The 22158-nt window shown below is 38.2% G+C and overlaps 1 protein-coding gene across 2 annotated transcripts in view; it reads right to left on the bottom strand.

The window, feature by feature from the left end:
* Window positions 1–22158, bottom strand: part of ASXL3 (ASXL transcriptional regulator 3) — a 127713-nt gene that overhangs the window by 79853 nt on the left and 25702 nt on the right. For both annotated transcript variants that reach the window (XM_032124428.1, XM_032124421.1), the window contains exons 2-3: window positions 21352–21434; window positions 21008–21010 (exon numbers count right to left, since the gene is read on the bottom strand). In XM_032124428.1, the coding sequence (XP_031980319.1) occupies window positions 21008–21010; window positions 21352–21407 (59 nt within the window). In that variant the 5' untranslated portion in view covers window positions 21408–21434. The remainder of the gene's footprint in view (window positions 1–21007; window positions 21011–21351; window positions 21435–22158) is intronic.

Genomic DNA, 22158 nt, shown 5'->3' with positions numbered 1-22158 from the left:
CTCCCTAACACCTGGGAAAACCACAGGTTTTTCTTCTTTGTGAAGAAAAATCTCAAGGAAAGGATATATGTAAATGCATCTCTGCACTTTGAATCCTTACCATTTCATTAGATGTAGTACAAATAATACAAGAAAAAAAGCAATGCTAACAAAAAAGGGCACTTTGAACACGTTGTTGAAAGACACAGGCAAATAATAAAGAGTACCTTTTGGAATCATCCTGAAAGAAAAATGTTTCAGAAAGAAAATCATGCCAAAAGAACAAGAAATCAGCATGCGTCAGAGAGAGTCATGACAGCTAAGGTGTCCCCTGGACTGAAAACACCCTCCTCATTCAACACCACTTAAAAGAAACCATTTGATTTTTTTTTGTGTAACAAATTCTTATACTGGTTAAATAACACAGTTCTGTCTGACGGCTACTTCCTATTCAAAAATGTACTTTTTTGTACCTTTCTCTTTTAATAAAATATTTCCTTTTAATAGTTTTAACTGATTTCATTAAAAAGCAGTAGTACATTTTTCATTTTCTACTCCAATATCAATAATCACGATGAAGGACAAAACCATAAATAAAGGAAAAAAATGAATTCCTGCCACATTAAAGGAATTCTGGAGTAGAGGTTAAAAAATGGCTTTCTTAACGAAACCATGGGTTTTATATATACGATGTCTTATTTTAGTATCAGATTTCACAGACCCTTGTGGGCTTTAAATACATATGTTTAGAAAAATGAAGTAATGACTGTGCTACATTCAAAAATGTACTAAACCCAAGAAAAACATTGCCACAAAATGTGCAATGTATAAAATGAAAAAAACCACCCCACCCTTCCAAATATTCTTGGCTTCATGGTGGGTGAAGCTTATTCCTCAAGGAAAAAAAAAATAGTTAAGGTGGAAAGTAAAGTGACTATGCTGAACAAGACATAGTCAATAATCACTGAATGCCTTTTGGCCTCTAAAACTTAATCACCCTACACAAGGGACCTGTATGAAGTTATCCCAAGTTCTCTTGTTTAATTTGGCTTTTTAATTGGCCAGCCTCCACAACTTTCCCTGTAGTATTTCAAGAATATCTTTGTGTGTGTGTGTTAATGTGTTATTGATATACAACGGGTTAGTCAAATGCAAAATAAAAAATACACGCCAACCCACCCCACCCCCCCCAAAAAAAAAAAAAAAATAAAGTTACAGCTATTTTTAAGAACATTCAGCTCCACCAAGTTTCATGCACTCATAAAATTTACTCTGGTAGGAACTTCCAGAAGTTACCTAGTCCAACCTTCTGCTCAAAGCAGGGCCACTTCAATCTCAGCCTTGTCCACTCAAGATTTGTGCAATCTCCAAGAACGGAGACCTCACAGCCTCCCTGGACAACCTTCCTCCTGTGCTTAACTGCTCGAACTGGGAAGGCATTTTTCTTAGTATCAAATCAGAGTTTTTCATGTCCCAGTCAGTGTCTGATGCCTCTCATTCTTTGCTTCTCATGCTGTCACTATGCAACCTCCAAGAAAAGCCTGGCTCTGTCTTCCCTACACACTCCCATTAGTTAGCAGTGGAGTGCCACGGGATCCCCCTGAGCCTTCCCTTCTGTTGTGTGAACAAGCCCAGCTCTCAGCCTTTCCTCATATACCATATGCTCCAGCCTCCAGCCATCTTGGAGAACCTTCAATGGACTCACTTTGATGTATCAACCTCTTTCCTGGAATAGTGGGCCCAAAACTGGACATGGTTCTCCAAACGAGGTCTCACAAGTGCTGAACAGAGGGTTTGGATCAGTTCACTTTGCCTGCTGACCACACTCCTGCTAACACAACCCGACATGAGCTTGCCCATCTTTGCTGCAAGGGCACATTGATGGACTAATAGCTGCCTTGTTAACCACCAGACTCCCAGGTAATTTTCTGCAAAGCTGATTCCTGCCCTGTTAGCCCGCAGCCTATACCACCAGATGGATTACTGTGTTCCAGATGAAGAAGTTTGCTCTTGCCTGTATTGAATTTCACAAGGATCCTGTTAGCACAGTTCTCTGCTGTCTAGATCCCTCTGAACAACAGCCCAGTCTTCAGTGTACCAATTGCTTCCTCTAAACCTGCTGAATGTGCACTCTGTCCCAGATTCTATGTGTTTAACAGCAACGCTACCAGTAACAGCCTCAGTATCAATGTCTGAGCAAGACCACCTAGTAACCAGTCACCAACTGGAGTTAGCACCTTTGATCAAAACACTTTGGGGCCTGCAGTCAAACCAAATTCCCATCTACCTTACTGTCAACTCTTTGAGTTCCTATGTCATCAATTTGCTGTGAAGACACTATGGGAAATGATGCCAAACGTCTTGCTAGAGTCAAGGTAGAACATACCCATTGCTGTCCTCTCATGCACAGAACCACATAGAAGGTAAAGAGGCTGGCCAGGCATGATTTGCCTCTTCTCACTCATATTGGCTTTCCGCCACATTTGCTGAACTTTTTGTGCATTATAATGAGCCATTCTCATTCACCAAGGAAGATGAAACAGCTTTCCTGGACCCTTTTGTCCATAGTTTGATGATCAACCATGGCCAAAGCAGTCATCGACCTTCATACATACCATCAGTCCTTCCTTGTTAACATGTAAGGAGTCCAGGACAGCACATCACCTGCATCAAGAAATTTACTTTCAGGAATGGCCTGGCTTGCCTGCATCCCACACAACTACTATGGTCTGCAATAATTGCAAGGTACCCAGCAGTTACTTTAAGGCCTCATCTACTTCTTGGCCAGATGGTCTGCAGCAGATGCTCACCACAGCATTATTTGTGTTGTTCTGCCTGAGGCTCAGTGCTCATTCCAGGGCAAGGCACTGTGCACTCCCACCCCTTCTTTGCAAGCGCTGCCCCTCTTTGTCAGCCTGCATCCCTCTATCTATCCAGAGTAGCACCCTATTGTGTGCATTACTTCCCCATGTTTATAACCCTAAGGCGTTCTGAAAGTGTGCAGAGACTGCATAAAGAAAACACAAGGTTTCTCCAATTATGTTTATCATCAGACACCTCCACGATGATCCCCATGCCTTTACTTCTCTTCAAATTCCAGCAACCTGCACATCAAGAAGCTGCTTCAAAGCCCTATAGAAGAGATGACTCAGATTGTGTCAGCAAAGATACCTTTGCCACACTCCATCTCATGAATCCTGTCCCTATTCAGTAGTTCTTATTCCTCAAATGGGGTGCTATGGCTTTGTCTGTGACACCAGCCATGCAGCCAGACTTGGACTTGATGGATGTGTCCTCTGCCACCTGAGCATTTCCACCTCACTGGCCGGATTGAGAAAAACACCACTTAGGTATTTGTGATCTTCACCCTTGCCACCAGTCAGAGCAGTCACTTTTAACATACTTGGGCTCACCCCAGCAGTATCATGGGTGAACACCAAGGGGTGAAGTCTGAGGGCTGAACAACGCTCGTCTGCAACATCTGTGATTCAAGTACCCAACAAGAAGTAAACCTCCAGCTATAGCAAGTACACCAGGTTGGAAGACGGGTGATGTCTCTGTCATGATGATCATCTCAAATAACTGTCACCCTCATTTTCCTCTTCATGTACACAATGTGGCTGAGCCTCAGCTGGCTCTGACTGTCTCCTCTGACAATCCTACTCACCTCCCTCCAGTGCATTACACCTATCCTCTGTAGGAAGAGAAGCTTTCTTCTATTGCCAGAAGTCATAAATTTCCATCTTCCCAATCTTAGGAGTCTCTATCCACAGTGATCTTATGACTACTACATAGGTAGTCCACAACCAGTGAGTAGCCAACAAAAGCTGTCTGTCAGAACTGAGTCAAATGCCTCCAATAGCCCTGACATGCTGCAGCATACAACCAAAGTTCCCAGAAACAGAAGCTCCCAGAAGATTTTCCCTGAAGCTTCCTCAAGAAGCCTGGAAACTGCTGCAACTGCTCATTCTCTGCTTAGCTGCCTCTGCTGGAGATCTGCAACAAAGTGACAAAATATACTGCAAAAGAACAACAGGACGTCTGAGCTGCTGCACCACCCACAGAGGAAGCCCATGCAGCATCTGACAGTGGCTTCATTAACTCTGTTGCACAAAGAAAAAGGGGAAAAAAAGAAGAACAAAGTGTTTCCAGAAAACAACTGTGAGGCAGGCCTAGTTCAGAAGATTGAGAAGGATTCCTACTTTATCATGCTATACCAGGACCATAACCCTGATGCAGGTCACAGCTTCCACCCATACTCCTCCCCTGATTGGTAAGAATTTCCAGCCTTTCTTATCATCCACAGCAGGGACTCCTGTTACCACAGCTGTAATGGTTACAAGACACCACCCTGCAGTTATGCCAGCAAAAGTGCATTTCTGTACCTTTTTGTAAGGCTATGGAGCAGTTGCTGCTTTCACCAGCGAGGTTTGCACCAGGACAAATACAGGACTCAGGTCACTTTCTACCAGCTCTACCACTCAAAAAGGCAGCTTGAGCGGCTTCCCTCTAAGGCAGACCACGTGTTCCTGTCTTCATGACACGTTCTCCCCCCACACCCCTTTTTTCTTTCTTTAAAACTTGGTTATTTCCCCAAACAGCCATGTGAACCCTTGTGCCAGCATACAGGGAGGTGGGCAGACCAGAATAGAAAAAGCAGCTTGGAGGGAGCAGGATTATTCTTTCAGCTACAATATTGGTTTACAGTAACTGGAGAAGGATGGCCTCAGACTGACACGACTGGTTCCCATTTCAGACTCCTCAGAGCAAGGCCTGTATTTCACCTTTTGTCAGCTAACGCACCACGCTCCCTCCAGCCGCTCCCAAACCTACGTGCCAGATGCAGCTGGCTCGCCTCAGCTGTAACCCCTTGGGTTGCTGCATCTGGCGCCAGAGGACGCAGAGGAGGGGAGAGGCGCGGGTACCACCCTGCTGAGGGAAAGAAGAATTACCAAGCTGGATGGAGCCCCACACACCCACACGTTCCACCACTGGAGCCTTTTGTCATGTTCCTGGCTCCCTCACATGATTTGGACACAATTTCCCAGCTGCTGCCATTAAAACCAATTGCAACTAAATTTATAAAGCTGGAAGATGCGCCTATGAACGTACATCTCCTTCTACCTTCCCCCAGTAATGAAAACAAAACACAAAAGGCAGAACACAACATGCTGTTAAGACCTATCTGAATTAAATTCTAAAAGGCATGTGATGTATGTCAGTGAAAAGGCTTAAATTATGGCAAGATTTAACCATTTAAGGAAATAATAAAAGAGTACCGCCAAGCAAAGTACTATATAGAGAACTTCACTAAGTACTACATAGTTTAAAACTATTCTTTATTTTTTCATATCAGAAATCTCGAAATCTTTAATCTGTTAGTGAATGTTGAGCTACCAGGCTGTAATAAGACATTACTTTATTAAACAATATTTCTTCCTGATAGAAACAACAGCATGAAAGTAAATAGCTATGCTGAATTTAAACTGATTTTTTTTTCTTTTTTACTATCAAAAACCTACTCAGTTATCCCATCTAAACTGGCTCAGTAACTTTGCCCCTTCTTAAAAAATGATGCATGCCAACATGCTGGCCTGCCAGAGTTTGCTATGCCATTTCAGCCACACCACGCACCCACCCAGTTAAGTAATCAGTCCAAATCAGTAAGAAAGTTCTTAATGCTTATTACAATTTCTTTGGAAATTTTTACCTGGAAATAATGTATATATTCATTGAATTGCAATGCTGAAACCAAAGCTGAGTTATTTTAAAATAGGTATTTTACCACTTTTACTTGACGGAAAGTAATTTCCAGGGTCTTGGTTACCACATACAAGCTTCTTTCTGTCAGTTAAAATTTTTTACTTTGCTGCTAACAGCATTCAGCTACAGATTCCTCAACCACAGTGAACTTGCTTCGACTTGCTTCCTTTTCATTATTTTTTTCTCTTATTTTCTTTTCTGTCTCCTTTTCTCCAGTTCTTTCCCTTATCTTTCTCTTCTCAATCTTCTCTTTATTTCTCTTCCTCTCTTTTACTCTCCTTTTCTCTCTCCCACTGCATGTCTCTTTTTCTTTCCCCTTTAATTTCTCTCTTCTTTTCATCTTCTCTCCCTCCTCTGTTCTCCTCTTCTTCTTCTACGTTCCCTGTTTTCTTTTTTCTTACTTTTCATTGTTTTCTCTTCTCCTGTATTTTTTTCCTAGCCCTTTCTTTCTTCCTTTCCTCTATTCTTTTTATTCTTTCATCTTTTCTTTCTTATTTTCTCTTTTCCCAGTTTTATTTTTCTTCTTTTTTACTTCTCTCTTCCTTCTCCTTTACTTTTTTCCTTCTATCTTTATTCTTTTCCTTTCTCTTCTCTTTACCTTATTTGTTCCCCTCTTTTTCTCCCTTGCTTTTCCTTTCTTTCCTCTTGTGCTGGGTTTGCCTTGGCCAGCAGCCAAATGCCCACCCAGCCTTTCCCTCCCCCTCCCCAACAGGAAACAGGGAAAAGAGGGGATGAAAAACTTGTTAAGATTGCTTACAAGTTACAGCAAGAGACAAAACAGAGTCGACTTGATGAAAATATACTTATTGCCAATTAAAAAAGATTCGGGTAGAGAGAAATAAAGACCAAAAAAAAAATTAAAACAACAGCTTTCCCCTTCCAGGGTCAATTTTCCTCCTTCATTCCCAGTTCCTCCACATTTCCCACACTGAGTGGTGCCAAAGCATGGGGGTTACAGTCAGTCCACAACTGCTCCTCTCCACCACTGCTTCCTCCTCACAGTTTTTGTCTGCTCCAGCCTGCGCTCTCTGTGGGCAACATCTCCTTCAGGAAATATCCAAACGTCCCAGCGTGGTGTCCTCCACTGGCTGCAGTGCAGATATCTGCCCTGCTGCGGCCCTCCACAGCCTGCAAGGGATCCTCTGCTGTGGTGCCCAGAGTGCCTCCTTCCCTCCTCCTTCTACTCTGGCCTTGGTGTTCACACCACTGTTCCACACTCTCTTTTTCACTCTCCTCTTCTGCCTGAGTGCTGGTTTTGCATTTTCTTCAATATGTTACTCCAGAGGCACCACTATCTCAGCCACAAGGCTGTGTCTGGCCCTGCAGCCGCACACTGCCAGAGCATTGTCATGAACACATCCTCATTGTCTGTTTTATTTCCCTTTCCTCTCTCCTTTATCCTTCTACTTTTCCATCTTCTGTCTTTGCTTCCTATCTCTTCTCTCTTCCTTATTCTTCTCCCAGTGTCTTCTCTCTTTCTCTCCTGCCCTCCCCACCTTCATCCTACAACTTCCTATTCTGATAAAAGGATCATATTTCTTTTAAAGCAGTATAAAATGATACTAAACCTTTTTATGAAGCAAGAACAACTGAAATCCGTAAATTTAATTTTAGTTTTGTCCATTTCTGTTCAAAATCAAAGAAAGTGCACCATATCTTATTCCTTCTCATTCACCAAAGTTCAGGAAAATCTCCACAGTTTCTTTGTTCCTCCTCTCCAGTTTTCAATTAGGACATAACTTCTAACTGAAGGAATTCAGAATTTTGAAACTAAATGTCAAATTCTGGTACAATTATGAAAAAGCCACGTGCTTATTTTTAACATCCTAAACATTGCAACCAATCCAAAAAGAGAATGCTAGGACATAAAAAACCAATCTATTTCTACATATTCAATTCACAGTCAATTGAAAAAAAATAAATTCTACAGTCTCTCATATAATGAGAGAGAATGAATGAATAAAAAGAATCATTCCTTTCCTTACAGAAGATTTTTCTCATTATTCTTGTACTTAAAGAGTCATTCAGAACTTGAGAATGTTTTACTCAATCACCAAAACAGGCAGAAAAATCAAACTGATACAAAGAATAAGGAAGCTGGGAGTAATCACGAATAAAATTGGATCTGAAGCAAATTATTGTTTTCTAGTAATACTTATTCCTAGAAAAACAGTTGTACAAGCAAGACCATACTTTCACCCTAAATATTAAAATAAATGTAACTACTACAACTTTGCTGACTAATACGTGCCAATTATGTGCATAAAGTATTTTTGTTAAGAGCCCCTGCCCATATGAAAAGCCTGAAAATAAATACAGAATGGGCAATCAGAGTTTACCCTTCACCTTTAAAAATACAGCAACGTATGATTTATTGTATTGTGTCAAATTAAAATATTTGCATTGATGTGAAATGTTTAAGTTATACTTGCTGTACGTAAGGGAGTTTAACTTGGCAAAACAGCACAGTAAAACTTCTTTTCCTTCCCTCAAAGGACCAAGCAGATACTTTTATTTTTGTGTTTAGCTTACTCCAGCTGTTGCAAATTAGTCTATTAGCAGATCTCCTTTTTCTTCTTTGACTTAAGACAGCTCCTTAAGTCTGGAACTGGGACACTTAAGTTTCTACTTAACTTATAATTAGAAGTCAATCTAATTTCAAAATGTCACATACAATGTTTTCAAATTATACAAAAGAAACCATCAAATATTTTGTGAAAATACAGCATTGGTAACAAAAATAAAAGTTTCAGACTGGTCATTTTTGATAGCCACATCATTCCACCTGAAAGGAAGCATGCTGAAGTCCTTATTAAAGTCCCTTTGAATGAAGGAGCTGAGCCACACATGACAAAGAAACTAAAAATAATGTGGATCACAAAAAAAATCAGTCTTAACCCCAAATTGCTTTCTGTTCTCAATAAAAAATGAATGAGAAGTAGAATATGAAATTAATTCACAGTACCAACAGTACCAATCATGTCATAATTCCTGGATTGTATCTTGGGCACAAATAATCTTGTACCAACACTACTTTATATAGTTCAGTGTATTATTTGACTGAATAATATTTTGATGCAATAGTTTACATTTATATCATTAGGCTGCTACTACAAACAGAGAAAGGTCAATGGTTGGACTGGGTTTAATAATGTTGGCTTTGGACAAAGGGGACAGACAGGAGTACAAATATACTTTGAAACTGTTGAATTTTCACTGGCTAAGGAAAGATTCCCTGATAGAATGCAAGCAGTCTTTAACAAAACAAAGTAACAAATAAAAGCCAAACAACAACTTCTTGCTTGTCATATATTCTTTAAGGTATCTTCTCAAAAAGTTCCTTGCTGTCACTTATGGGTCATAGGTTTTTTTTCCCTTTGTGATGGTTGTAGAGGACACATGTTATTTTTTACACAAGGATTTCATGTTTGATAATGGTAACGTAAAATATTGAGCAATCCCAGAAAGAAAAACTCCAGGTGTCTTGGTAACACAAAAAAAAAGAAAGGATGGACTAGAAAGTATTAAGGGCCATTTGCAAGAGAGAATAGTTGTCTGGATCCCACACTTGTTTTATTAGCTAATTAAATATAAAGGCACACCAGTGAATCTCTAAATGGTATATCTTCATGGATTCTGAGAGCAAATAAAGGTATCTTAAGCAAGCTTATTGAAACATTGCAGTAGCTGTGGATGCTGCAAGATCCTAAATAGGGTGACTCAGCTATGTGCACTTGTTTTCTTTCTTGCTGGGAGATAGCACTTAACTGAAAAGAGCTGCTAGAACCCATTTTCCTTTCCTCATATTACAAATACAATGAAAACCAAAGGAAATGAGGGAGAAATCAATTTGTCCTCTTTTAGCTATTGAGGGCAAACAGCAAAACAGTTCTTGAGAATCGTTTGAGCTCCCATACTCAGCTCTTGGAATAACTGAGCAAAGGATGTATTTGATCATATTTTTGTGATTTACAATTTATATGCATATAAGGGCATGTGTACATGTACAGTGGTGAATTTGTCTCTGGAGGTGTTATTTGCACACTCAAGCCCATAAACAAGTATCATACATGCAGTTTTTAAGTTCTTTTATTTATACTTTCCTTTGAGGTATACATTTTGGTCCCCAGTTCTCTTTTAATATTGTAAATATTTGTCAGCCACACAATTACTGGTTCTAGCATACATCCATCATAAAACAGACTTGCAGACAAATGCAGACTTTATTGGGATTACAAATAGAAGACAAGAACTTTCTAAACTGCTGAAAGAAAAATCATATCTTGAATAAAACACATTTTTACTTCACATGACAGTACATAAGCAAGCAAAATATGTTCAGGCACTTTTTAAATTCTGTTTTGAAATGACAAGGATGCACATAATTTAATTTCATAGTACTTAAGACTACCTATGAGACTCAAATAAAATGGAACTGCTATCAGCTAGCCTTACAAAGAAAAGAAATTAATGTATGTAAGAAATTTTCTGAATAGTTATGCCTGATACTTTTCATTGTCCTCAGACACTGAAATTCTGAGGCTTTTTTGGGGGTTTGATTCTATAAAAATGTACTACAAAAATTTAAATTAAATGTGCCAGTGCATAGCCATCAATCTCTCTAAAAGAGAACTAGTAAATTTCTCAGCTCATGCAATATGAATAGCCAAAAAAAAAAAAACAAAACCACCTTATAGATTTTTCTGTGTTTTTTCCCCTACAGGCTAAGGAATGGTTTAATTACAGGTAGACTGAAACATACACACCCATATCTTTATAGAAACATAAAGACATCCACAGCAAACTGTTCCAGAGAAATAAATTATTACTAGAAAATGGTGCTTTCATAGAAAGCCTGACAATGTTTTCTTCTTTCACATTCAAGTAAAACAGATTTAATTCAGTCTGCCAGAAATGGCTATGCTTCTGCTCTGTGAAAAATATGCTAATGATGAAAATAAGGACTTGACAATTTACTGAATACTAAGCGGAAAATCTGTAATGAATTGCCTGTGTTGTAGTGTTCAGTTTAGTCTCTTTTTTTTTCCTCAGTTGCTATGGAATACTAGAAATAGCATGAAGAAGATTATACTGTTTTGTGGGATGTTGTGCATGTCCCTTAGGACAGAATGCTTATAAATAAAGACAAAAGTCAGCTGTGGGATAAATGAAATTCAAAGCAGTAATAAATAATAGGCTTAAATACTAACATTTCAATGCAAAAGAGAAATACACAGAACAAAAACAATTGCCAAAAAAATTCAACCCCAACAAATAAATCTCAATCAGCAACCAGCAAGTTGAAACCTAGAGTAATTCATTTTACACCTGCAAGGAAAAGCAGCTTCTTAGGTTACTTGTATGGTGCAACAAAAGCTCACAAATCCATTAAACGCAGGCATGTCTTCAAGTTCTCAGCCAGACTTCAATTTTCACTGCAGGTTTTAAGCCTTCAGCAGATTAAACCCTTTTCCTAAGCATATTTTACCAGAGTGTACATTCAAAAGGTGACTCCTTCTAGCTAAAGTGTCTGTATCCTTCTGTGTTTGAAATTTTTATATATATGGCTGCTCCTGACAGGCTTACGTGTTGAATCACATTTGTCCAACTACTACGTGAAGTAAATACCGTAGATTATTCTTGCCTTTTCCAAGCACAAGAGAGCTGAGCAAGGTTACTGGCTACTCAGCAAGAATCTCACATTTTGCCCCTAACTAGCATCAGTTATATCTATTAGTTATATCAGTTGCACTGACATTAAGCTCTCTTCCTTCTGACTTCTATTTCAAAACCACTGGTTTATTACCTCTCTACTTTAGTGTAAATACATGGTAGATCTTTATTTCAGTACAATGATGGAAAGAAAAACACATTCTGTCAACTTTCAGTTTCCATAAAATACTTTTGAAAATTTTGTGTCTGGACAGCCATGGACAACTATATTCTTCTATGTTCTTGCTTCTCTAAAAGCGATGCTGGCAAAACAATCTGATAAAGGCAGTAAAATCAGAGAATGCATTTAATCTACCTACCTCTCACATAGTCATGTTTATAGAACTGCAGCCAGACCTCAGATAAAAGGACAAGAAAACAGTCTGTATACTGGAAAACTGCATCTCTTCAGTAATTTTTTTTTTTTTAAATGAGGCTTAGTGCACTACATTATAGGAAACATACTACATACACACAAAACAAAATAACTACCAAACCAAACAAAAACCCCACCCCAAAACAAATAAACCAACCCTAAAACTTTCACTGCTTGGAGGATGGATTGAAGATATGGTGAAACTTTCCTGATGTAACTTCAGAGAGTATGTGATTATTTTGAATGTATTTAGGTCTCTTGCATATCTTTATTTAATTTCTCTTTCTGAAAAAGAGACACTATTTTTAATGTAGAATTACTCTTCAAAATACAGAAACATTAAAGAAAAAAGATCTGTAGCATACATTGTAGTTACACTGTCTAGGAGAGATGTGGGAAGACAGACATGACACAATACACTCTTTTGGTAACACCAATTTATAATGCAGAAGGTTTCTCTTTTCATCAGCCTGAACTACATTGTTGCTTTGAAGTCTCTTTCCGTAGTAGTCTACACTGAGAGACACAACATAGGAAAAAGCCAACACAACTTAGATTCTTCCATTAAACATCAGAATAAACTGATAAAGGAATCACCACAATATGAAAAGCAACACTGGAATTGTTGACAAATTTACATTATCTAGTCACAGCTGATGTCCTCCTCCTACTTCAAAATAAAACAACCTTTAACAGGAAGTGGTGTCATGAGTGCACAAAGCTAGTAAATATTTTAAGATCTGCACTGCTATCAATTATTTGTTACATTTAAGTTGCTGGATTTCCACCTCTATTAAAAAAGGAGCATCTTTAACATTACATTAATGGAGGTCTTAATTTCAGAATATTGGGCTGTGATAAGGAGGAAGGACTTGGATGCACTTAAACATAAAAAAATCTTGCAATATAGATCTTTAGAACTTGAAACATTTATCACATCACAAAATCTAACTATCACAATTTTTCCTAGCACAGGTAAAAAAGATAAACTTTTAAATTTTTCACATATCCTCTGAATTATTATAACTTGAATATCTAACAATCGTACAGGCACTCTCCCTTACCAGTAAAGCATCAACCAAATAAAAAAAGCTTTATATAGACAGATTAAGCTTGAGTGGAAGGAGCAGAAACCTAAACAGCACAAGTAAAATAAAAAGAGTTTAACAGCACCGAGGAGACAAGCATGTCACACAGACTGGATTCCTGTTTTCCCAATCTTTGCAGATGTATTTTGCAGAACTGCTAATAGATGGAAAGCAAAAAAGGTCTATGGCAGATCTTAAAAAAAAAAAAAATTTCAAAAATTAAAAAAAAAAAAAAAAATCAAGCAGGACTATATCCTGTCATTTACATGAAAGGTGGAAAGGCGGTTACCATGTATGTTTTAGTACCCAAATACAGAGAAATATTGTACCAAATGGAAAACTGAAGTCCTCACACTAAATGGGCAAAAATGCATATGGAAAAGTAACAGCAACACACTAATCTTAAAGAAAAGAGAATCGACTGTTATAAAATCTCAGTTGACCCAAGAATGCAGGAACAAACTTCAACATGATGACAAATCAAGGGCTAAGTACAAAAGAGGAAACCATATGAACTTTTCTAAATCATCAGTTGAAGGTCCCAGACATGGCAAAATAATGGAATTATTTTATTTTCTCATAACTCCTCCTGGAACCAAACTAAGGAAGAGCGCTTGACCAGTCCTAAGTCAGAATATCAAATAAATACTGGGATGTTTACAAGGTAACACTTGAGAAAATTTCAGGCACGTGGAATCGAGTTTGAGTCCTCAAAAGAAGGGAAGAAGGATGACAGCAGATCAGGGTAACTGGAGACCATGGGGTGGGTGACCTTGTATGAGAAGGCAGGAAGATTTATCTTGCAGAAAACTTCTGGGACACAGGACTGCATATAGGTGGGAACTAGCAGATACTGCACAGGCAACACCAATTTAATGGACAGGATATTGGGAGTGGAGGAGCCAAGGACCTAGCTCTATGTTTAGCTTTGATAAATATTACTTTGCTTCTGTCTCCACTCTCTTTTTACATATGCTCAATTAATACTCTTATCAGTAAGAACAATATCCTCCAAAGTATTCTGTGTCATACTCAAAAGGTACTTACAATTTAAGCTATGCCATTTATCATCTGAAACTCAAATTCACACCTTAATTATAAAGGTAGCTTTATAAGAACCACTGATGTGGAGACTGATTTTACTTGACTGTTTATTAAAGACCCTAGAAAGAGACTCCACTCTCCTGTGAAGGAAAGAAGAACAGCATTAAAACAAATACAACTCTCCAGGTAATTTCTAAAATACTAAAATATGGAGAAAAAATTAAGATAATGGTAGCTCAGGCAAAAAAAAAAAAAAAAAAAAAAAAAAAAAAAAAAAAAACATACCAGGTAGCTAAATGCCTTATATTGAAATATATCTTATATAGGTATACACAACGGAAAACTCACCATGACTAAAAAATTCTTCGTCTTTGCAATTCACTGAGGTTTTATTATTCATTTGAGGTTTTATTATTTTACATCTGTTTTACATCTCACTCAAAACCAGTTTTCCAAATCAATACAAAGGTGGGATTACTTCTGTCCAGATAAAAGCAAGCTTTTAACAGTAGGGTAATCACTATGCAGCAATACGCAATCAAGAATTCACAACCCGGACTTTAGGCTTGAGTTAATACCTTAGCTGTTCTAGGGCTACATCACAAACAAAAACTGAAATAATTATTACAGAGGTGACAGGGGTGTGATTATGCAAGTTACAGTTCCAATCCTGGAATACATTATAGGAAACCCACTGGTTTTTACCAGGTTAAACTGCACCACACATAACAATGCTGGGAATGTCTAGGCAAGAAGGAGCAAGCCTGAGATTTTCAGCTGGCAAATTGCTGCTATCAGAACTGCCTACCAAATTAGGTGGTCTGTTGGTACACTGGGAAGAACAGCATTTCAAAGGCATGTCTGAAGTGAATTTATGCAGAAAGACAGGTTGTACTGAAAGTTTGCTTCTTTCACTGCTCTACAGCCAAAAGCCACATCTGTAGAAGCATGAAAATCAACCTAATAATGCCAGGCAAAAGAATCTGAATAGCTTTCTCCCTCTCTTTCCATCACGGCTTGGTTTCAGTCCATTGCAGGCAATAACTACCTTCAGACAAAACGATGCACTCCCTTCAGCTGAAGAGGCTCCCAAATAAATTCTATCAGACATATGCAACCACAGAAGCCTCCTAACTCTCTGTGCTCTTCCGTTGGCAACCATAGCCTTAAGACAAGAACTGTGGTTCTTTCAATTAAATTTTTAAGCGGTTTTAGTAATTGCAGGGCATTTGTTCGGTTTTTTTTTCTTTTCTAAGTGAAAGATAAAAACTGTGACTTAATAATTATGAATCGCAATGACATCTTGGAATGACTTTACAGAGAAAGAAAGTAAAAAATTCTCTGTCTATATGCACACAATAACACAAGGAACCTGAAAACAACAAACAACAGAAGACAGTTGCCAGCTCATTTAGCCTATTTACAGAAACAGCAGCATTCAGAAGGGATTTTTTTTTAAGTCAATAGCTCTAAGGATGAAGTATGCAAAGGCTTAAAGAGACACTGTCAAAAAGATCAAAGGATTCACAAATGATGGTAATATTTTCAGGAGTCCCCTCTAACTTCAAAGCTAAAGACAGACCCTGCATGGATCCTGTGTTTTATTCCACTGATGACTCCACTCCACAGTTCAAAATGGGTTTAATTCTAGCTAACCCACTAGTTTCATGTTTTTGCACAAAGACTGTAAATCTAGTGTCTTTGAGATTTATTTGGGTCATACTTTGCTGCTTTCCTAGGCTCAGAAGACTTAATATGTTATGATATCATTCATGATAAATATTATCAACACCGTGGAGTGCAGAAGAAACAGCACTACTGCCAGCGCCAGTGGCAAGCATCTCTTCTTAGTCTTCTGAAAGACTACTGTCACAACAACAAATCAATAGCTTAGTCTTGCAAAGCAAAAGGCAAAATATGCAGAGGAAAAAACAGATGAAGAGGAGGAGATATGACTGGTGCTCTGATTCCCATAGTTGAAATTAAGATCAACAAAGAAACATCAAGAGAAAGAAGTTTAAGACTCCTACTGGAAAATGGAAAACAGAGTGAGACAAAGAAGCTTTTTAAAAACTCTTCTATGAATCACACGAACAGAATAATGCAAGTTAGTTGACCATACAGAAGGCAATTACTCCAGCTGAACAGCAAAACACTATGAAATTGTCCCATTCCAGAGTTCACACTCCTGAGTCTCATGGAGGAGGAACGCAAATAGTTAGCATAGCTGTGGGCTAAAGTTGTACTCCAAGAAATTAAGCAGCTTGTCCCATTTTGAAAGTTTATTGGCTTTTAACTTGTAGTGAGAATCTTTGGCTTTAATCTTATCCAGACAAGTCAATTTTCCAGCCTAACCAAGCAAAGGAGAAAGGGAACTACAGAAAGCCAAGACATAATCTAGGGTTATTAGCATCAAACATTTATCAGAGTTTGGCTGGATATTCTCCCCTAGGACTCAAACAATGTGTATGGCCCAAGTACTGAATATTGTTCTAAAAAAAATCATAGAAAAACCTGGATCAAGAGATATACTAGTTCATTCCCCTAGTTCAAGGCAGGATCAACCTAATCTACATAACTCCTGACAGACACATTGCTACAGTGGGTTTTGGTGAGACCTACCAATCTCTAACATCTCTTCCATAGCTCATGAAAGGAATTAATTATTCCTGTTATGAAAAAAAAAAACCTTTGTAGTTTCTAATTGGAATCTTCTCTTTCTACAATTTAAAGGCCTTATTTCTTGTTCCATCCATAACAGACATTCAGGATAACTTACTCCCTCCTTCTTTTCCTATCTTTTGTGTAGCTGAAGATTTACTATGCCTGTACTCAACCTTCTCTTCCTTTATCCAAACAACTAATTCATACCAGCTTCTGTCTTATTGTTATCTCCCTGATAATCTTAAGCGGTCTTCAATTGATCCTATTCCTCACAAAGGTGCAGTGCTCCAAACCGAATGGAACCGATAGGTTACTTCTGGTGGTTCTACAGGCAGTTTCCAGGGAATGACAAAAAAGGACAAAACCAAGGGAAAAGAAAGATAGGGACAGAAAAGTATCTGGCAGGTTTCTGGGACTGTACTGGGTTGACTTGAACCCATAGGGAAGAAGCAGCTAAAACACTGAGCATTCATGAAGGGATGATTCCTCATTTTTAGGAAAGCAAGGGAGAACACAAAAAGAAGAAAAAGGGCTTCAGGAAATTAAACTTCAGCAAACTCGCCCACACAACATGCACAAAGAAATTTGTGTAAGCACACCAGCAGAAAGGAAACTGACTTACTCTTCTCCAAGAAGGGGTTGGCACTGAGTACTTACACTCAAAGCACAGGAGTGCTAATGCCTAATCAGAAACATGTCTATGATTAGACAGCTGCTAAAACCAACACCAGGAACAAACATGGGAAAATTGATTAGATGATAATTAAATAAATTAGGTATTCTCACATCAGTTAAATGTGCTGAAATTTGCCATAGGTAATTAAAGCTGACTGGATCAGTCTCAGAATTATCAGTAGTAATTTTTGAGAATTTGTAGAGGATAGCAGTGACTCCAAAAGAATGGAAAATGCTCAGAGATTAGCTTTTAAAAAAAAAAATGAAAAAAGACAGGTCCAAAGAAGTGGAGATGCAGCAACTGAATTTATTTTCCCCCAAAATAAGGAATAAAAATTATTTGGAAGTATTTAGCAGATAAGAAGTTGAGTAATATATAGGCCTGTCAAGAACAAGTTACATCACATCTATCAAAATATTCTCTGTGACATAGCAGCAGACCCTGTAGCTAGAGAAGCAGCAGTAAGTACCATATAGCCCAACCTAATAGTCATAATCGCATAGCCCAAAACCAAGTTTTTGGTCACTGTTTCCCATGGACTTCCATAAGCAAAAAGAAATATAATGCTACAAAAGAAAGCAAGTTCTAATAAGCAGATGACACTAAACCTTGGAAAAGCTGCATGCATGCTGGATGACAAGAGTACATTGTTAAAGCAATCCCACTGAATTTGAGAAACAGTCTGCAGAAAACCTAAATACCATTCAGTGAGAGAAATTTTAGGGCTTAACAAGAATAAGTAATAAAAGAAATGCAAGATGGAGAACAACTAGTGAGGCAGCAGCACAGCAGAAAAGGAGCACTGAGGCAAGAATGGATCATACTCTGACTAGTAGTCTGTGTCACACTAGCAAAATCAGCAAAATCTCATGCTAGGGTGTATAGACAGCAGGTGGAGAGCCTAGAAATTTACAGCAGGACAGGGAAACGTTTTCAGGACAGAAAATCCAGAGCACTGTGCACTGAAGTGAGCTGCTGTCTATTTTCCTTGTAAAGAGATTTCAGTGTCCAGGTCTGTTGGCCTGACACTGTTCACTATCACCACAGGCACGAATGTTAAGCAAACACTTCTCCCTCCTCCCCACCACCCACAGAAGAAAGCCATACATTTTCTACATCCCTGAAAGTTTTTACTCCTTCTAGGTAGCAGAAGAACTGCCTGCTGACCATTTTACAATGAACCAGCATAACAGGAAATATATTTAAGAAACAAAAATGAGTTTTTCCTTCCCCAAGATATAAAACACTAGGTGCGTGTATACCCTCTCACAGGACATATCAGTAGAGTTGTTGGTTTTCTTCTAACATATATCTGCTTTGCAAATTTGGAATTTAATCCTTTTGTATTTAATTACATGAGTAATACAAAAATAAATGTGCAACTTGACGTATTTATGGCAAAAAAAGAAAAAGAGGCTGAATAGTCTGACAGTGCTTTTTTAAAGATCACACATAATGACAATGAGAGCTGAAAATCATATATTATTCTTTCAGATTTACTATCACAGCAAAAAGTTTTAGATTAATTAATGCTGCAACATATATGAAAAATGACTAAGCCAATTAACCTCATTCATCTCTAAGTGGAAGAGTAGAGAGGAGAGTTTTTTAAGAACTTAACGTAGAATTGCCAAGTTTCTACTGACAATGATAATCCGTATAAAGGAATAAGTAAAGTGTACTAGAGTAGTACCATATTCCTGGCACAAGTTCAGACTTGGAAGAATACACAAATCAATACAGAATAAACTATGCTAGTGCCATTCCACTGCTTATGGCCAGGTGACTGCACATCATAAATTTACATCCCTTGCTCGTCTTAGCTGGCTGCAGCAGAGAGACCAAGAAAGACCATCTTTAGTAATGGCAAAGGAACCAACTGGCAGAAAGGTACTGAAAGAAATTGCAGAGCTGGCTGAAGCGAACAGCAGACTCTAAATTCAAGTACTGTGAAAACCAAACATTCCTTACACGCTGAGGCCCCATCAACAAATCTATGTATGAAGTCAAACACCTTATTGGCTCCTACTATGTGTTAGGCACTCAGACAACTCTGAAAGTTTTTCCCTAATCAATATTAAAATGCAGCAGAAACACAACTTTTACATTAAATCAGAAGTTAAATGAAAATTCAAATACTTAAAAATCAATACAGAATGAACATTTTTTCATTTTACAATTGCTGAATTTACAATTTTTAGGCTAAGGAGTTTAGGATGAAAATATTTCAAGTATAAGGAACATTGAATTTTTTCCTTCTCAGTTTTTCAGAACTCATGACCGCATATAGCATCCTGCAATCTACTACACTGTCACATGTACCTGCATGTATCATGAATAAAAATCAGAATGAATCTGAATTTCTTTCCTATTTCTCTGCAATTCTCAGTTTCTTAGTAATCGACAAAATGAAAGATCATCTAGTTTGGAACCTCTTTAAAGGAATCTTTCTCTTACTATTCATTCTGCAGCAATTAAAAAGGGCTTTGACTTTTTCTATATTTAAAATATAACACATTGCCTTCGCTCCCTCCCATAGGTTTTCCACTCAAAATTTTATTCATGCACTGATCACAAAAACAAGAACATTTTAGAATTACAAAGAAATGCTATTATCAGGCATTTGAGCCCCTCCCATGCAATTGTCTCATATCACAAGACATAAAAAGAAAGCAATCCATTCACTGCTGTGAGAAACAGTATCTTAATAGAACAGATTTTCAAAACTGTGGTTTTTTGCATTTTGTTGCTGTTGCATGCAAATCATGCATGTTTGGACATTAATTTTCAAAAGTTTTCATCCCCTTGCTTCCTTGAAATCATTGCCAAATATACTCAAAGCAATTTCTTGACAGGAACTAAAGCACTTTAAATCTGTAAAAGGTAGCAAATTCAATTTCACTTTGCATACCATCTCTTTTGCAATTTTATCAAAATACAGCTATTATGAGCATGTTATGAGGCTACCAACAAAGAAGTGCATGGTTATGCTGTGCAAACAATCATGCAGATTGTATTCTGATCTGTTTCCTAGGAACACAGAATTCAGTAAAAATACGTCCCGTGGTTACTTCTGGTTCACCTTTACACGGACTTTGAAGTTCTCTTGTTCTGAACATTAGGTTCCACACTAGAAAAATATAATTAAAATAAAAGCACATCTCCCTGTGCTCTGAGACAGCAACAAGTATTAAAACAATTTATCAAAGTAGAAAAATTTTACTATAATATTTGGAGAAGACGCAAGTCCATCTTGTAGGAGACCCCCACCAGCCAACCAATTTTTCCTTATTTTCACTTCCTGCCCAAGTTGCCACTTGCAGGTCACTAGAGCACCTAGCAAGTAGACAGTCACCTTTGAGAACAAAAAGCTGCACGTACATCTGAACCAGGCAGCAATGGAAAACAGATGATTGATTTCCACAGTCTCTGGATAACCTATCTATCCTCTAAAAGCCTAACTATCATCGCTTGAATCTACACCCAAAGTACGCTGTTATTAAGCAAGCCTGCAGCTGAGTTGCTGTATCAGTTACCATATCCATGCTCTGCAGACAAACTAGTGTCCAAACCCTGCTCTCCTTCCATCCCAGTTCTTCATCAGCACAGTCTCTGTTACCACAGGCAACACCAACCTGTCCTAACAGTGGTTTAAGTGCCAGACCATAAACCCAAGGGAGAAGTGCACCAAGCGTCATCCTGCACTTTCTCTATGTACACAGTGGCAGAGGCAACCCAGCTGTCGAGCTTCAGTCCTTAAGCAAAAATGAGACATAGCACTGGGCTGTTTGAGCAGATCACACTGTCTTTCTAAACAAAGGCTACTGGACTGGAGCAGGCCCACAGACTCCTTTGGGAAGATACGAAGTTAAGCCAGTCACTAACCCTGTTAATAGTCTTGACCTAACAATCAAAACCCATCTGCTGTATTTCCCACTCTGATACTGGAGATCAATTCAGTCAGCACTTTTAAGTTTTGTAAAGATTATATACCATTCATAGATCGTTTTCATAGAAATAGCAAAAATACAGAATATATAAACACTGACCTTGTTTCTTTTAACCCTTCTTTCTGAATGACTTCCAGTATTTGTTTTGCAGTCATTGGTGAGTTGGGGTACTTTTCCAATGCCTAAAAAGAAATAATAAATGTGTAAGTGACAAGACACAGCTGTCCTGTGAATCTGAAAGGTTATGTGATCATGCAGTTTTTATGCAGTCATTTGTGAAAGGCAGGGAACAATAGTGTTGAGACTGGAGTCCTCTGTCTGTTGGAAGGCCAGGTACAAGCCAGGAAACTGCAGCAAGAAAAAGATATACTTGCTGCTTCTGTACATCGTCTGCCACATCTGCCTGGGAAAACTCTCACCGGGTTACAAATAAAACAGTTGGAATACGCAACTGGTTTTATGACACAGCAACAGATTTTCTTTCAGGCATGAGGGGAAAAACATAAAACACAGAGCCAAAGAGGAAAAAAACCCAAAAAAAACCCACTAGCACTTTCTCTGATTTTTATTACTTGAGAATTCTTTGAGGTCATTTGACTATTCTACACTTAGCTTTGTCACGACCTCAGAAAAAAATTGGCTAAAACCTTCCATTTGTAGACCAGGAGCTACTGTAAGAATTGACACAGTGGGATTTCAATTTTAAAATGCTTTTTTATTCTAAAAACAATGAAAAATGAAGCAGTCAGAACAGTCACAGCACACAAGATGCTACATGACAGAGTGCAGTACATTTTTCCAGTTCAGCTCAGTTTTCCACTCCTTTGCCTTTTCCAATTGAGCCCAAAGTAACTCAGTCCTCTTTACAGATAGAACCATCTTGTAAGGATTTTTCTGATTTTCTAC

The sequence above is a fragment of the Corvus moneduloides genome, chromosome 1 (assembly GCF_009650955.1).
Source record: "Corvus moneduloides isolate bCorMon1 chromosome 1, bCorMon1.pri, whole genome shotgun sequence".
Classification (NCBI taxonomy): domain Eukaryota; kingdom Metazoa; phylum Chordata; class Aves; order Passeriformes; family Corvidae; genus Corvus; species Corvus moneduloides.
This window is presented reverse-complemented; position numbering and strand designations above follow the sequence as displayed.